Source organism: Mobula birostris, chromosome 28, assembly GCF_030028105.1.
Source record: "Mobula birostris isolate sMobBir1 chromosome 28, sMobBir1.hap1, whole genome shotgun sequence".
NCBI classification, from domain to species: Eukaryota; Metazoa; Chordata; class Chondrichthyes; order Myliobatiformes; family Myliobatidae; genus Mobula; species Mobula birostris.
The window spans coordinates 20,530,454-20,543,522 of NC_092397.1; the positions used below are offsets into that span (position 1 = coordinate 20,530,454).

General features: G+C 46.4%; 4 protein-coding genes and 1 long non-coding RNA gene across 6 annotated transcripts in view; 4 read left to right on the top strand and 1 right to left on the bottom strand.

The window, feature by feature from the left end:
* LOC140189355 (uncharacterized) overlaps nt 1-13,069 on the bottom strand; it is a 944,498-nt gene that overhangs the window by 775,138 nt on the left and 156,291 nt on the right. The window lies entirely within an intron of this gene.
* LOC140189141 (uncharacterized) overlaps nt 1-13,069 on the top strand; it is a 57,016-nt gene that overhangs the window by 7,752 nt on the left and 36,195 nt on the right. For both annotated transcript variants that reach the window (XR_011883465.1, XR_011883466.1), the window contains exon 2: nt 695-808. This is a non-coding gene — a long non-coding RNA (uncharacterized lncRNA). The remainder of the gene's footprint in view (nt 1-694; nt 809-13,069) is intronic.
* On the top strand, nt 6,838-7,359 carry LOC140189121 (histone H4). The gene has a single exon (XM_072245827.1). The coding sequence runs from the start codon at nt 6,838-6,840 to the stop codon at nt 7,147-7,149; it is 312 nt and encodes a 103-aa protein (XP_072101928.1). The 3' UTR covers nt 7,150-7,359.
* LOC140189034 (histone H2B 1/2-like) lies at nt 9,286-9,660 on the top strand. The gene has a single exon (XM_072245715.1). It carries the CDS (start codon nt 9,286-9,288, stop codon nt 9,658-9,660), a length of 375 nt encoding a protein of 124 aa, XP_072101816.1.
* On the top strand, nt 10,588-10,971 carry LOC140189104 (histone H2AX-like). Its single transcript, XM_072245805.1, has one exon. The coding sequence runs from the start codon at nt 10,588-10,590 to the stop codon at nt 10,969-10,971; it is 384 nt and encodes a 127-aa protein (XP_072101906.1).

The following is a 13,069-nucleotide window of genomic DNA, read 5'->3' on the forward strand; positions in this document are numbered from 1 at the left end:
AACTTCCCCTGTAAAGCCTCAAATCTCTGGTAAGTTTGTCAAACATGACTTAACATTCAACAACCCAGGTTACAGGGTCCAAAACAGGTTCCAGATGGACAGGGTGGGGAAGAGGCTTTTGGAACACTGGCCTTCAGTCACGGCACCAAATATAGAAGCTGTGATGAGATGTTGCAGTTGTACAACATGTTGGTTTGGCTACATTTCGCAAATAGTGTTTAATTTTAGTGACCCTGCTGTATGACAGACATGATTAAGCTGGAAAGAGTGCAGAGGAGACTTGCGGGGATGTTACTGGATCTCAAAGGATTTGTGGAAAGGTGTTTTGGACAATTTTCCCTGGAATGTTGGAGAATGAGTGCTGATATTGCAGAGGTGTATAAAATCATGAGGGATATGGAGGCTGGTCAGTAAATGGAATGAGCTGCTATGGGGAGTGGTTGAGTCAGGTACATTAAAAAGGTACTTGGACAGGTAGATGGGAAGGAAAGATTTTGAAGTATCTGGGCCAAATGCAGAGGAATGGGACAGGAGGAGGATAACCTTGTTCATAATGTGGTGTTGAGTGGGTTACAGACACAAGCTCAGTTGGGAACTTTGGTCGTTGTGGAATCTGTGTCAATCTGACTGTAGACCCTGTTGAGTTAGTTCAATGACATTAAACTTTTCCAAACGACTTGTTATTTCTTCATAGATTATAGACTCCAGTAGCTGAAGTGAAGTTAACAAGACCACAGTTGCCTGCTTTTCATCTTCCACCCTTCTTCAACAATGGTTTTCAACTCCACTGGAACCTTTCTGTAACACAGTGAGTTTTGACAAACTTCAATGTCTCTACTTTCTCTCCAGACTTCCTGTGAAAGCCTCCAGTGCAGGTCGTTGGGACCTGGTAAAGTTTGCTTTTAGTCCCATTAGTTTCTTCCTTGTGATGGCGATCGTTACACATTATGGCACAATGTTGAAATGTCACCGTTAGATATCTGTGGGATGGTTGTTGTGCCCCACTGTGAACACTAATGCAAATTATTGAGTTAACATCTCTGCGTGTTCCTTGTTACTTTTAGCTTTTATCTCATCACTGCTTCCTAGAAAATTCCTGATTCTCTTGTCTACCACCAGCCCTTGCCTCTTTGTATGTTCTTTGATTTAATATTTCCTTGAATGCCTTTGACCAGACCTCAGGATCTTGAGGCCACTCCTCCCCATGTCTTCTTTCCCTTCCTCGTTCATCATCATTCTCCCTACATATAAAGTGCCTTTGAAAAGTATTCACACCCCTTGGAAGTTTTCATGTTTTATAGTTTTACAACATTGAATCTCAGTGGATTGAATTTGGCTGTTTTGAAACCAAACAATGGAAAAAGACTCTTGTGTCAGAGTGAAAACAAATCTCTACAAAATGCTCTCAATTAATTACAAATCTAAAACACAAAATAATTGTCTGTTTAAGTATTCATCCCCATTAATATGACACACCAAATCATCAGTGGTGCAACCAATTAGTTTTCGATGTTACATAATCAGTTAAATGGAGATGACCGTGTGCAGTCAAGGTGTTTCAATTGATTGTAGTAATAGTACACCTGTAAGTGGAAGGTCGAACTGCTGGTGAGTCAGTATCCTGGGAGAAACTACACCGTGAAGACAAATCAACACTCCGAGCTGCTCTGCAAACAGGTAATTGAAAAACACAAGCCAGGAAATGGATACAGGAATATTTCCAAGTCACTGAATGTCCTTGGAGTATAGTTAAGTCACTCATCCAGAAGTGTGAAGAATATGGCACAGCTGTAGATCTGCCAAGAGCAGGCTATCCTCAGAAACTGAGTGGCCATGCAAGAAGGGGCCAGTGGGGGAGGCCACCAAGAGACCTATGATAACTCTAGAGGAGTTACAAGCTTCAGTGGTGGGAGAGATTGTGCATACATCAACTGTTGCCCGGGTGTTTCACCAGTCGCAGCTTTACGGGAGAGTGGCAGAGAAAAGGCCACTGTTGAAAAATGCTGTCATGAAATCTTGCCTGAAGTTTCCCAGAATTGTGGGGGACTCTGAAGTCAGTTGGAAGAAGATTCTGTGGTCTGACAAAAACAAAATTGAACTTCTTGACGATCACAAACACTAAGTTTGGAGTAAGCTGAACACCGCACAACATCAAAAACACACCATCCCTACCGTGAAGTGTGGTGGAGGCTGCATCATCCTGTGGGTATGCTTCACTGCAGCAGGCCCTGAAAGGCACGTAAAGGTAGAGGGTAAAATGATTGCAGCAAAATACAGGGAAATCCTGGAGGAAAACCTAATTCAGTCTTCAAGAGAACTGCGACTTAGAGGAGAAAATTAATTTTCCAGCAAGACAATGACCGCAAACATAAAACCAAAGCTGCACAGGAATGCCTTAAAACAACAAAGTTAATGTCCTGGAGTGGCTTTGTGAGAGTCCTGACCTCAATCCAATTGAGAATTTGTGGCTGGACTTGAAAAGATCTGTTCACTCACCAACCCATGCATTCTGACAGAGCTTCAGCAGTTTTGTAAAGGAGAATGAGGAAAATTGCAGTGTTCAGATGTGCAAAGCTGATAGACGCCGATCCATCCACACAGACTCAACTGTAAACACTGTCAAAGGTGCATCAACTAATTACCGATTTGAAGGAGATGAATACTAATGCAATGAATTATTTTTTGTTTTATATTTACAATTAATTTAGATCACTTTGTGGAGATCTGCTTTCACTTTGACACCGTGGAGTCTTTTCTGTTGATCAGTGTCAAAAAAGCAAAATTAAATCCATTGCAAAACAATAAAACATAAAAACTTCTAAGGAGATTGAACATTTTTTATAGGCACTGTATCCACTCCTTCACCAGCACGTTATGAACAAATCCACCCTGCTCCTTTCCATTTTGCCGATTCCGTGTGGAACATTGAATACAGTGGAAGGTCGAATTCCCAGTTCCAGTCTCTGTAACCATGTCCCTGCAATAGCTTTTAGATCAAACATATTCGACAGTACACAATATGGGACAGATGGCAACCTGCCCTTCGACCCACAATATCTGCACCAATCATGATAATGATCAGACTTTATAAACCTGGGGAGGCCTCATTGGTGTATTGTGAGCAGTTTTGGGCCCTTTACCTTAGGAAGGATGAGCTGAAATTGGGTGGGTTTCAAAGGACGTTCTCCAGTTTGATTCCTGGATGAAACAGCTTGTCATATGAAGAGCGTTTGATGGCTCTGGGCCTGTTTTCTCTGGAATTTCTGAACAATGAGGGGTGGCCCATTTGAAACCTATCAAATGGTCAAAGGCAGTGATAAAGTGGATGTGCAGAAGATGGGACTGTATAATATCAGAGGACATAGCCTCAGAATAGAGGATCGTCCTTGTAGAATGTGGAGATGGGGAATTTCTTTAGCCAGGGACTGGTGAATCTGTAGAATTCATTGCCAAAGGAAGCTGTTAAGCCAGGACTTTATGTATATTTAAGGCGGAGGTTGATAGATTCTTGATTGGTCAGAGTATGAAGGGATACAGGGGAAAGGCAGGAGACTGGGGCTGAGAGGAAAAATGGATCAGCCACAATGAAATGTCGGAGCAGACTTGATGGGCCAAATGGTCTAATTCTGCTCCTATACCTTAGTCTGTATTATCTCCTCAAAAACCTCAATCAATTTTATCATGTGTGATCTGCCCACAGAAAATCATGCTGATTGTCCCTTAACAGGCCATGCCTTTCCAAATGTGCATAAATCCTGTACCTCAATATCCTCCCCAGTAGCTTCTCTACCACTGAAATGAGGCTGCCTTGCCTATAGGTTCCTGGATTCTTGTTATTTCCCTTCTTAATCAAAACTGCAACATTTGCAACACTCCAGTCCTGTGGGACCTCACATGTTGTGATCGAGGACACATAGATCCTTGTCAAATCCCCAGCAATCTGCTCGCCTGCTTCCTTTACTATTGTAGGATATATGCCTTCAGGCCTGGAGTGTTATCCACTTTATTGATTTTCAGACGTCCCAGCACAACCTCCTCCTTAATCTCAACATGTCTCTGCACGTTAGCATGTCTCACTCTGTTTTCATTGCCATTCAATTCCTTCTCATAAATACTAACACAACGTACCCATTTAGTACCTCAGCCACTTGGTCTGACTTCAACCACATCATTCCTCCTTTAATCTTGAGTTGACCTTTCCATTCTCTGGTTATCCTCGTTTTATTAATACAAGTCACAAGGCCTTGGGATTATCTTTAGTCCCACTTCACAAGGACCGGTTGTGGCCCCGATTTGGCCTTTCCTATCATCTGCTTTAGCATTTCCCTGCTATCGTTATATTCCAAAGGTACCCAGTCTGACTTTAGCTTCACAAACCTTACATACCCTTCTGTCTAAATTTAGGATCTCTGTGCTCATCCAAAGTTCCCTTCCCCCTCCTCACTCCTCACCGAACATGCTGATCCTGAACTCAGAGTTGCTGCTCTTTAAACAACTCCCACATATCAGATGTGGACTTGTCTGACAGTGGCTGCTCCCGATCAATGTTGCCTGGCTCCTGCCTTCCTCCGTCCTGACTTGTCCTCCTGCAAATTAGTACTTTCATACAAGATCTAATTTTATTCTACTCATAAGTTTTAAAAAAAAAAGTTGTGATCACTGTTCCCAAAATGTTCACTGACTCTTGGCTGTTAGCTGGCCTGGCTCGTTTCTCAAAACTAATTCCTGTATGTTCTCAACTCTGGTTGGGCCCTGTACATAATGTTCCAAACACTCCTCTAATTCACTGAACAAATCTTGCGCATCTAAGTATTAAGCAAGATCCAGTCAATTCTAGGGAAGATGAAGTCGCTCACTATGACAACCCTGTTGTTCTGCACCTCTCCATAAGCATCAACATATCCGATCCTCCACCTCCCGGTGGTTATTGGGGGCCAATACGATAATCCCATCAGTGTAACTGCAGATCGCCTCTGTAAATGAGCCTTCCAGTTTGCTGTGACATTCCCAGTGGGGTAACCTCTGCATCTTTTAACCGCACCCCCCATCCCCAGTCACATGTAAAACAATCAAACCCAGGAATGTTGAGCTGCCAGCCCTGTCCGTCTGACAACATAACGCTCCTAATGTTGAAATAAACTCATTTCAGCCGATCAGTCCCACCATGTTTATTAGCCTGACATTGGCTCTCGTTCTTTTCAGACTGTCTTGTCAGACATACATTCTCCCACTTGCTACTCCAGTTCAAACTCTGCCAAGTGACACCATCAAACCTCCTGGCGAAAATGTTGGTTCCCGTCCGGTTCAGATGCAAATGGTCTCGTTTGTCCTGGTCTCCCACCTGCCTGGAAGAGAGCCCATTGATCCATGAAGACCTCCCTCCCACATCAGTTCCTCAGCAACATATTAAACTGCATGAAATATCGATTTCCCACCCCACAGCCACATGCTTTGAATCGTAATACAATCCTGGAAGTCCTGATTTTTGTTAACCTTGTTCCCGAAAATCACTGTGCAGGACCTCATCCCTGCTCGTTTAAACCCTTCCGTGTAGCATGAAGGCGGCTCCCCGGAAACATATTGGCTCCCCTCCTCCTTGGACCCGTCTCTCATTTCCCTTGAGACCCAATGACCCTTGTACCTGAAGACCCACCCACCTCGCAACCGCTCCTCAGCCACCACTTTACCTGGGCTTTAGAAGATTCCAGAAGCCATAATCATTGTCATACTTTATTGATCCCGGGGGAAATTGGTTTTTGTTACAGTTGCACCATAAATAATAGTATTAGAACCATTAATAATTTAAATAGTAATATGTAAATTATGCCAGTAAATTATGAAATAAGTCCAGGACCAGCCTATCAGCTCAGGGTGTCTGACCCTCCAAGGGAGGAGTTGTAAAGTTTGATGGCCACAAGCAGGAATGACTTCCTATGACGCTCAGTGCTGCATCTCGGTGGAATGAGTCTCTGGCTGAATGTACTCCTGTGCCCACCCAGTACATTATGTAGTGGATGGGAGACATTGACCGAGATGGCATGCAACTTAGACAGCATCCTCTTTTCAGACACCACCGTGAGAGAGTCCAGTTCTATCCCCACAACATCACTGGCCTTACGAATGAGTTTGTTGATTCTGTTGGTGTCTGCTACCCTCAGCCTGCTGCCCCAGCACACAACAGCAAACATGATAACACTGGCCACCACAGACTCGTAGAACATCCTCAGCATCGTCCGACAGATGTTAAAGGACCTCAGTCTCCTCAGGAAATGGAGACGGCTCTGACCCTTAGAAAAGCGCAGTCTATATATCTGGTTATGTATCCTGTTCCTGTATGTGACCGGTCTTTCATTTCCCTGGCGATCCAGAGGAACAATTGTTCTAATGAATTAACCCTCTCATCACTGGAAGTGACTGCACCCTCGCCCACCAACTGCTGTGTGTGAGGGCGCTCGCACTGGTCAAGGATCCGGGGAGGGACAGACCGAGGTCCTCGGGGATTTGCGGAATGGAAAAGCACTTTCTATAATTTAAAGCAGGAGAATCGGCAAATTCCCAGAAATCCTCCAGTATGTATGTGATGTGTGAGGGAGTTTTGTTTTTCGCTGGAGCGCTTTGTGTCGGATGAATCGTTGGAAATTGGCGGGTGTGGTAAAGTGAAGGCGGAGCTGGACGATGAGAGGCCGCTCTCGGCTCTGTCCGTCACTCTGACTCTGTCTCCTCCCCTCCCCGCCTCTGTCTCTCTGCGCGTTTCTCGGGCAGGTCAGGGCGCTGTGTATAAAAGGAGACAGCAGCAGGCAGTTTGTCAGTGAGCAGCGACCTGAGTGAAGCAGCATCATGTCTGGCAGAGGGAAAGGAGGCAAAGGACTGGGCAAAGGCGGAGCCAAGCGGCACCGTAAAGTGCTCCGTGATAACATCCAGGGCATCACCAAACCGGCCATCCGCCGTCTGGCTCGCCGTGGCGGCGTCAAGCGGATCTCGGGTCTGATCTACGAGGAGACCCGCGGGGTGCTGAAGGTTTTCCTGGAGAATGTGATCCGGGATGCGGTCACCTACACTGAACACGCCAAGCGCAAGACGGTCACTGCCATGGATGTGGTTTACGCTCTGAAACGCCAGGGCCGCACTCTCTATGGCTTCGGCGGCTGAAAAACTCCCACTTCCTCCCGAGCACAAAACAAAGGCTCTTCTAAGAGCCACCCACCGCCTCACAGACGGAGCCGTATCCACAACATTTTAATTATTTTTATCGATATATTCAGCTGTGTTACATTTGAAACAGATTAATCGGTTCCGCTTGAAATATTCCTGCGAATCTGCCTTTCCAGTCGGTGATTACTTCAGAACCTCTGAACGCATTAAGATCGATCTTAATCCTTTTATCCGTCTCGAACAGAAATCAGTTCAGTCGTTTAGAGAAACGATTCCAGAATTATGAATTCAAATCTCAACTCTAATTAGATATTAAATTCATTAAAAGAAACTGACATTGTATAATCCTTGATACAATTAATGGTAAATAATTTTAAAAGTAGTCAAGCACCGTTGCTGGGTGCTCTGAATTGGCGGGCAATTTGAAATTAATCCTGCGCCAATCACACTGTATTCTGATCCGATGAAGTCCGACCGCCAGTAAATTCCTGGAGATCCTTCACTATGACGTGGTGTGTTTCTCTCTCTCTCTCTCTCTGGAGCTCTGTGTTTCGGAAAAACCGTTGGAAATTGCCGGGTGTATTAAAGTGAAGACAGACCTGGAGGCTGAGAGGCCGGTCTCGGCTCTGTCCGTCACTCTGACTCTGTCTCCTCCTCTCCCCGCCTCTGCCTCTCTGCGCGTTTCTCCGGCAGGAGAAGTGGCAGAGGACTGGAGGATGGGTTATGTTATGCAGTAATTTAGAATCGAAGGAAAACTAAACACAAGAAACTGTGCAGATGCTGATGGAGGGTCTCGGCCTGAAACGCCGGCTGTTTACTCGCTGTCTGGCCTGCTGAGTTCCTCCAGCATTGTGTGTGTGTCGCTGCAAGGAAAAGCCCGGGAGCTTCAGACTGGTGAGACTCGTGTCTGGAAGGAGAGACCACGTGATCCAGGGCCCTGGGTACAATATCGGCCTGGTGGTTGGAGAAAAGGTCATTATTTAGACTGGAGACCTGTGATCAATAGTCTGGCACCGGGATTCGAGTCAAGTCTGCTGTTGCTAAAGACTCGGCTGACAATGTCAACGTCCGGCTCAGCAAATCTGCCGATGTCAGTAAAGTTGGTGATATCGTGGAGTGTGAAACAAGGTAACTAACATTACAACAGGATGGTGATCAATGAGGTCAGTGATTTGAGGAATGATAGATAAATGTGAGATGTTCCATCGTCATTGACGAACCAGGGCAGAACTGCCGTGGGGAATGGTCTGTCCCTGGGAGTGCTGTAAAACAGAGATATCGGGGTGTAGATATCGAATTCCTTCAGAGTGTAAACACAGGTCGGCAGGACGGTGAAGAAGCTGTTCGCTACACTCGCATTCATCGGTCAGAGTATCGGGCACTGGACTGTGACGTCACATTACAGCTCTACCAGCCTCGGGGAAACTACTCTCGGAGCACGGAGTACAATTATAGTTGCCCTGGGATCAGAGGGTGACATTAAACTGGAGAGGGTGCAAAAGGGATTTAACAGGAGGCTGGATAGGCCAGGACCTTTCTCACCAGAGTGTATGTGACATTAGAGAGGTGAGAAAATAATGGCAGTCATTGATACGGTCAATAGTGAATCTGTTATCTCCAGGGATATGGGGTTGGAAGCGAGAGATTACAGGTATAAAGTGAAAGAGGGAAGTTTTAAATGGGATCCTGAGGAACAGGTTTTATACACAGAATGTGCTGTTTACATGGAACAAACTACCCCAAGTGGTGGTATAGTTGGGCACAGTTGCAATATCTCTTGGACTGTGGAGAAGGAAGTTTCACAGGGACATGGGCCAAATGCAGGCACCTGACAATGGTTTTGTTTGGCCACTTGGTCAGCATGGATGTGTTGGACTGAAGGGCCTGTTTCTGTGCTGCATAACTCAGTGACTATGTCTGCTGCTGTGGCAGAGCGGGAGGGACAGTGTCAGTAGTGAGAAGGTTTGAGGGATGTAGACAGGAGAGTGAATGGTTGAGAATGTGGCAGATGGAACAGAGTGTGGGGAAATATGAGATCACCCAACCTCATTAGCATACTGTTCCGGGCGCTGCCTATTTAATTCGTGCTCCGAGTCAGTTCTGCTTCTTCAGGGTCTGAAACCGACGGAAGAAATGCCTGAGCCAGCGAAATCCGCTCCGAAGAAGGGCACCAAGAAAGTTTTGTCCAAACCAGCAGGCAAGGCAGGGAAGAAGCGCAAGAGGCTGAGAAAGGAGAGTTACTCCATCTACATCTACAAAGTGATGAAGCAGGTTCACCCCGATACTGGCATCTCCTCCAAGGCGATGAGCATCATGAACTCGTTCGTCAACGATATCTTCGAGAGAATCGGGGGCGAGGCTTCCCGCCTGGCCCACTACAACAAGCGGTCAACCATCACCTCACGGGAGATCCAGACCGCCGTGCGCCTGCTGCTGCCCGGGGAGCTGGCCAAGCACGCCGTGTCCGAAGGGACAAAGGCGGTAACCAAGTACACCAGCTCCAAGTAAAGCTCTCCAGTGCGATGATCGAAAACAAAACGGCTCTTTTAAGAGCCACTCACAATTTCACTAAGAGGGTTGTACTAAAATTTAGACATTAAATTGCACACATTTTATGTCTTGTGTCTTTTACAAGAGCTAAGGTAGGGTTGGAGTATCCGGTTCATCTCCGTATAATCCCGGTTTTTTACATTCCTCCCACTGCACGTACACGGACTTGTTACCTTCAAATCCTCACCAGTCCGTCCCCACCGGTATCCATGACGAGCGGAGGATTGCTGCCTTTGCTGTTTTAGCTGTGGGTTCTGGAGTTTGTTAGTTACAGTTGGGTAACTTCTCTGAATATTATTTCAATGCGAGGCCTGAACGAGTTCATGATTGTTTCATAGAACATTTTTAAATTGCAAACTAGCCACTGGTCACAGTTTGAGAAGAGCCGTTTGTCCATAACCTGATAACGTTTACACAATGACCGACCGCGGGCAGAAGCAGAGGTCAGTTTTACTCGGTTCCGTTACTGGTTGAATGAAATCAGAGAATTGAGTTCCCAGACATTTCAATATGAACTACACTTGCATTAAATGTGCTCGGTTTCAGTAACGGGGAAATGCGAACACTCAGTCGTCAAACAGATCAGCAATTATTTAATTTCTGATTAAATTTGAACAAGAGATTTATTTTCTGGCGGGCTTTTTCGAAATTTCAGTGTACTTTGGGGAGGAGACGGTTACTTTCTGCGCTTCTACCTTTACGGACTGCTGATTGGTGATTAAGGCAGTTCTTCGATTGGGACGTTTCTCTTCACCAATGAGAATAAGTAAATTTACACCAATCACAAACATCAGTTTGCATTCTCAAAGAAGGTATAAAAAGGGCGAGTTGGGGCGGGGCGAACATTCTTTCATTGTGAGTGGAGCAGTTGTTGTGACTGTGGAAATGTCTGGACGTGGAAAAGGCACCGCTGGCAAAGTTCGGTCCAAAGCCAAATCTCGCTCGTCCCGGGCTGGACTGCAGTTCCCGGTCGGCCGGGTTCACAGACTCCTAAGAAAGGGCAACTATGCTGAGCGGGTGGGTGCCGGAGCCCCGGTTTATCTGGCTGCTGTGCTCGAGTATCTGACAGCAGAAATCCTCGAATTGGCCGGCAACGCGGCCCGGGACAATAAGAAAACCCGCATCATCCCCCGACACCTGCAGCTGGCCGTCCGCAACGACGAGGAGCTCAACAAGCTGCTGGGAGGGGTGACTATCGCTCAGGGCGGTGTGTTACCCAATATCCAGGCCGTGCTGTTGCCCAAGAAAACCGGCGGTGCCAGTAAGTGAAGCGAAGTAAACTGAACCTATTTACCCAAAGGCTCTTTTCAGAGCCACTCACAGTGTCTGTGGAAGGGCTGAGCAGCGGATGATTTCCGTTCAGAGTAACCGGGCAGTGTATCTGTCACAGCCCCGACAGTTCTCTCTCCGTCACGTTTTTTTTTTCGCGAAGTAAACCGATATCTACCTGCACAGAAATCGGTCCGCTTCGGTCCTGACTCATTTCCCCTCTCTGCCGGCTCAATGGAGCTCTCTCCCCTTGCGGAGAGTCAGTGGGTTCGCTCGGCCCAGGGTCGTGAAATGAATTTCCAGAGTCAGCCCCCCGGACAGAGAATTTAATCTCCGATCATTGAACGATTCCGCTCTTCATGACTGAAACCGCGTTGTCTGGGTTTCACATTGCGGGTTGACCCGGGACCGTTCCGGTGTGCAGCAGGCGGGAACATCGCCTGTTCATTGCTTCATGAGAATTCCCACCGCCTCACAGAACAATAATATCTGCTGCTTTACATTTATCTACAAAACTACATTTACCCTGTTGGAACTGACAGTATTTACTGGAAATCTCGTCCACCCAGGTCTCTGAAATATAAATGAATATTTTGCGAGAGAGTTTGGTCAGATCTCCCGAGAGGCTCCCTCTGTGAGGCGGTGGGTTGCTCTGAGAACAGACTTTGGTTTGTTGGGTGGGTCGAGGTCTCCAGCACCGAAGGACCCGTCACTTGTCGAGTCTGATTTCCCACAAAGAGGTTCAGTGTTGCCCTGTCTCTGGTAGGAACTTCGAAATACTGATTGAGAAAAATCTCCTGGGCACACTGAATAAATTCTGATCCACCAAACCCTTGGCATTACGGCTGTCCCAGTCAGCGTGAGAGAAGTTGAAATGTCCCTCTATTACAACCTTGTTGACTCCTGATATTTGATGACCAATAATACAATCCCATCAAAACCCTAGAACACCACAGCACAGTACAGGCCTTTCAGCCCTCGATGTAGTGTCGACCCATAGATTCCTTTCAAAAAAGTACTAAACCCACACTACTCCGTAACCCTCTATTTTTCTTTCATCCATGTGCCTGTCCAAGAGGCTCTTAAATTACCCCTCATGTTTTAGCCTCCACCACCGTCCCTGGCAAGTCATTCCAGGCACCCACAACCCTCTTTAAAAAAAGAACTACCCCTGATGTCTGCCCTAAACTTCCCTCCCTTGACTTTGTCCATATGCCCTCTGGTGTTTGCTATCCCTTCCTTACTTCAATATTATTGGGACAATCTCCAAGTACCACTGAGATGTTCTCCCTGATCAAGCACATCTCTCCCTCCTCTTCCCTGCACTCCATCATACCTGTAGCATTTGTACTGTGAAATGTCACAGGTATTTGTAGCATTTGTTGCCCCTCACACAACCATTTATCGTTCGGGATATAACACTCCAGCCTCGTGCATGAATCCATGCCCAGAGGCCATCTGCTGTTCATAAACACAGGACAGTACAGGGGTGGCACTTTGGCCCTTCTCTACATATTCCTGTGCCTGTCTAACATTTCCTTAAATACTCCTGTGTTCTCTGCCTGTACCACCACCCCTGACAGTGCATTCAAAACCTCCACTACTCTGTTTTCTTCACTTCCTTCCTCTGACCTTAAATACATGTCAACTAGTAGAAGGCAATTCACTCCTGTGAAAAGTATTGCTAGCTATCTACACCAACTATGACCTGCAAAATTCTATAAATTTCTATCAACTCGCTCCTGAGCCGATGCCACGACAGAAAAAAAGCTTCAGCATGTCCAGCCTCTCCTCACCGCACACCACCTCCAGACCAGACATCCTGGTAAACCACCTCTGCACCTGCTCCACAACCTCCACACGCTTCCAATAATGAGGTGACCAGAACTGAGCACTGTACTCTCAATGTGGCCTCACCAGCTTTTAGAAACCTGTAACATCATGTCCTGGTGCTTGAACTCAATGCCTTGCCTGATGAAGACAAACATGTCATACACGACTTCACCTCCCTGTCAACCTGTGCTCGCAGTTTCAGTGAGACTGTGTGCTTGGACCCTAACATCCTTCTCTTTGTCAATACTGTTAATGTTCCTGCCAT

Excerpts from the sequence above, each read along its gene's own strand:
- LOC140189121 (XM_072245827.1), top strand. The coding sequence starts at position 6,838 with ATGTCTGGCAGAGGGAAAGGAGGCAAAGGACTGGGCAAAGGCGGAGCC.
- LOC140189034 (XM_072245715.1), top strand. The coding sequence starts at position 9,286 with ATGCCTGAGCCAGCGAAATCCGCTCCGAAGAAGGGCACCAAGAAAGTT.
- LOC140189104 (XM_072245805.1), top strand. The coding sequence starts at position 10,588 with ATGTCTGGACGTGGAAAAGGCACCGCTGGCAAAGTTCGGTCCAAAGCC.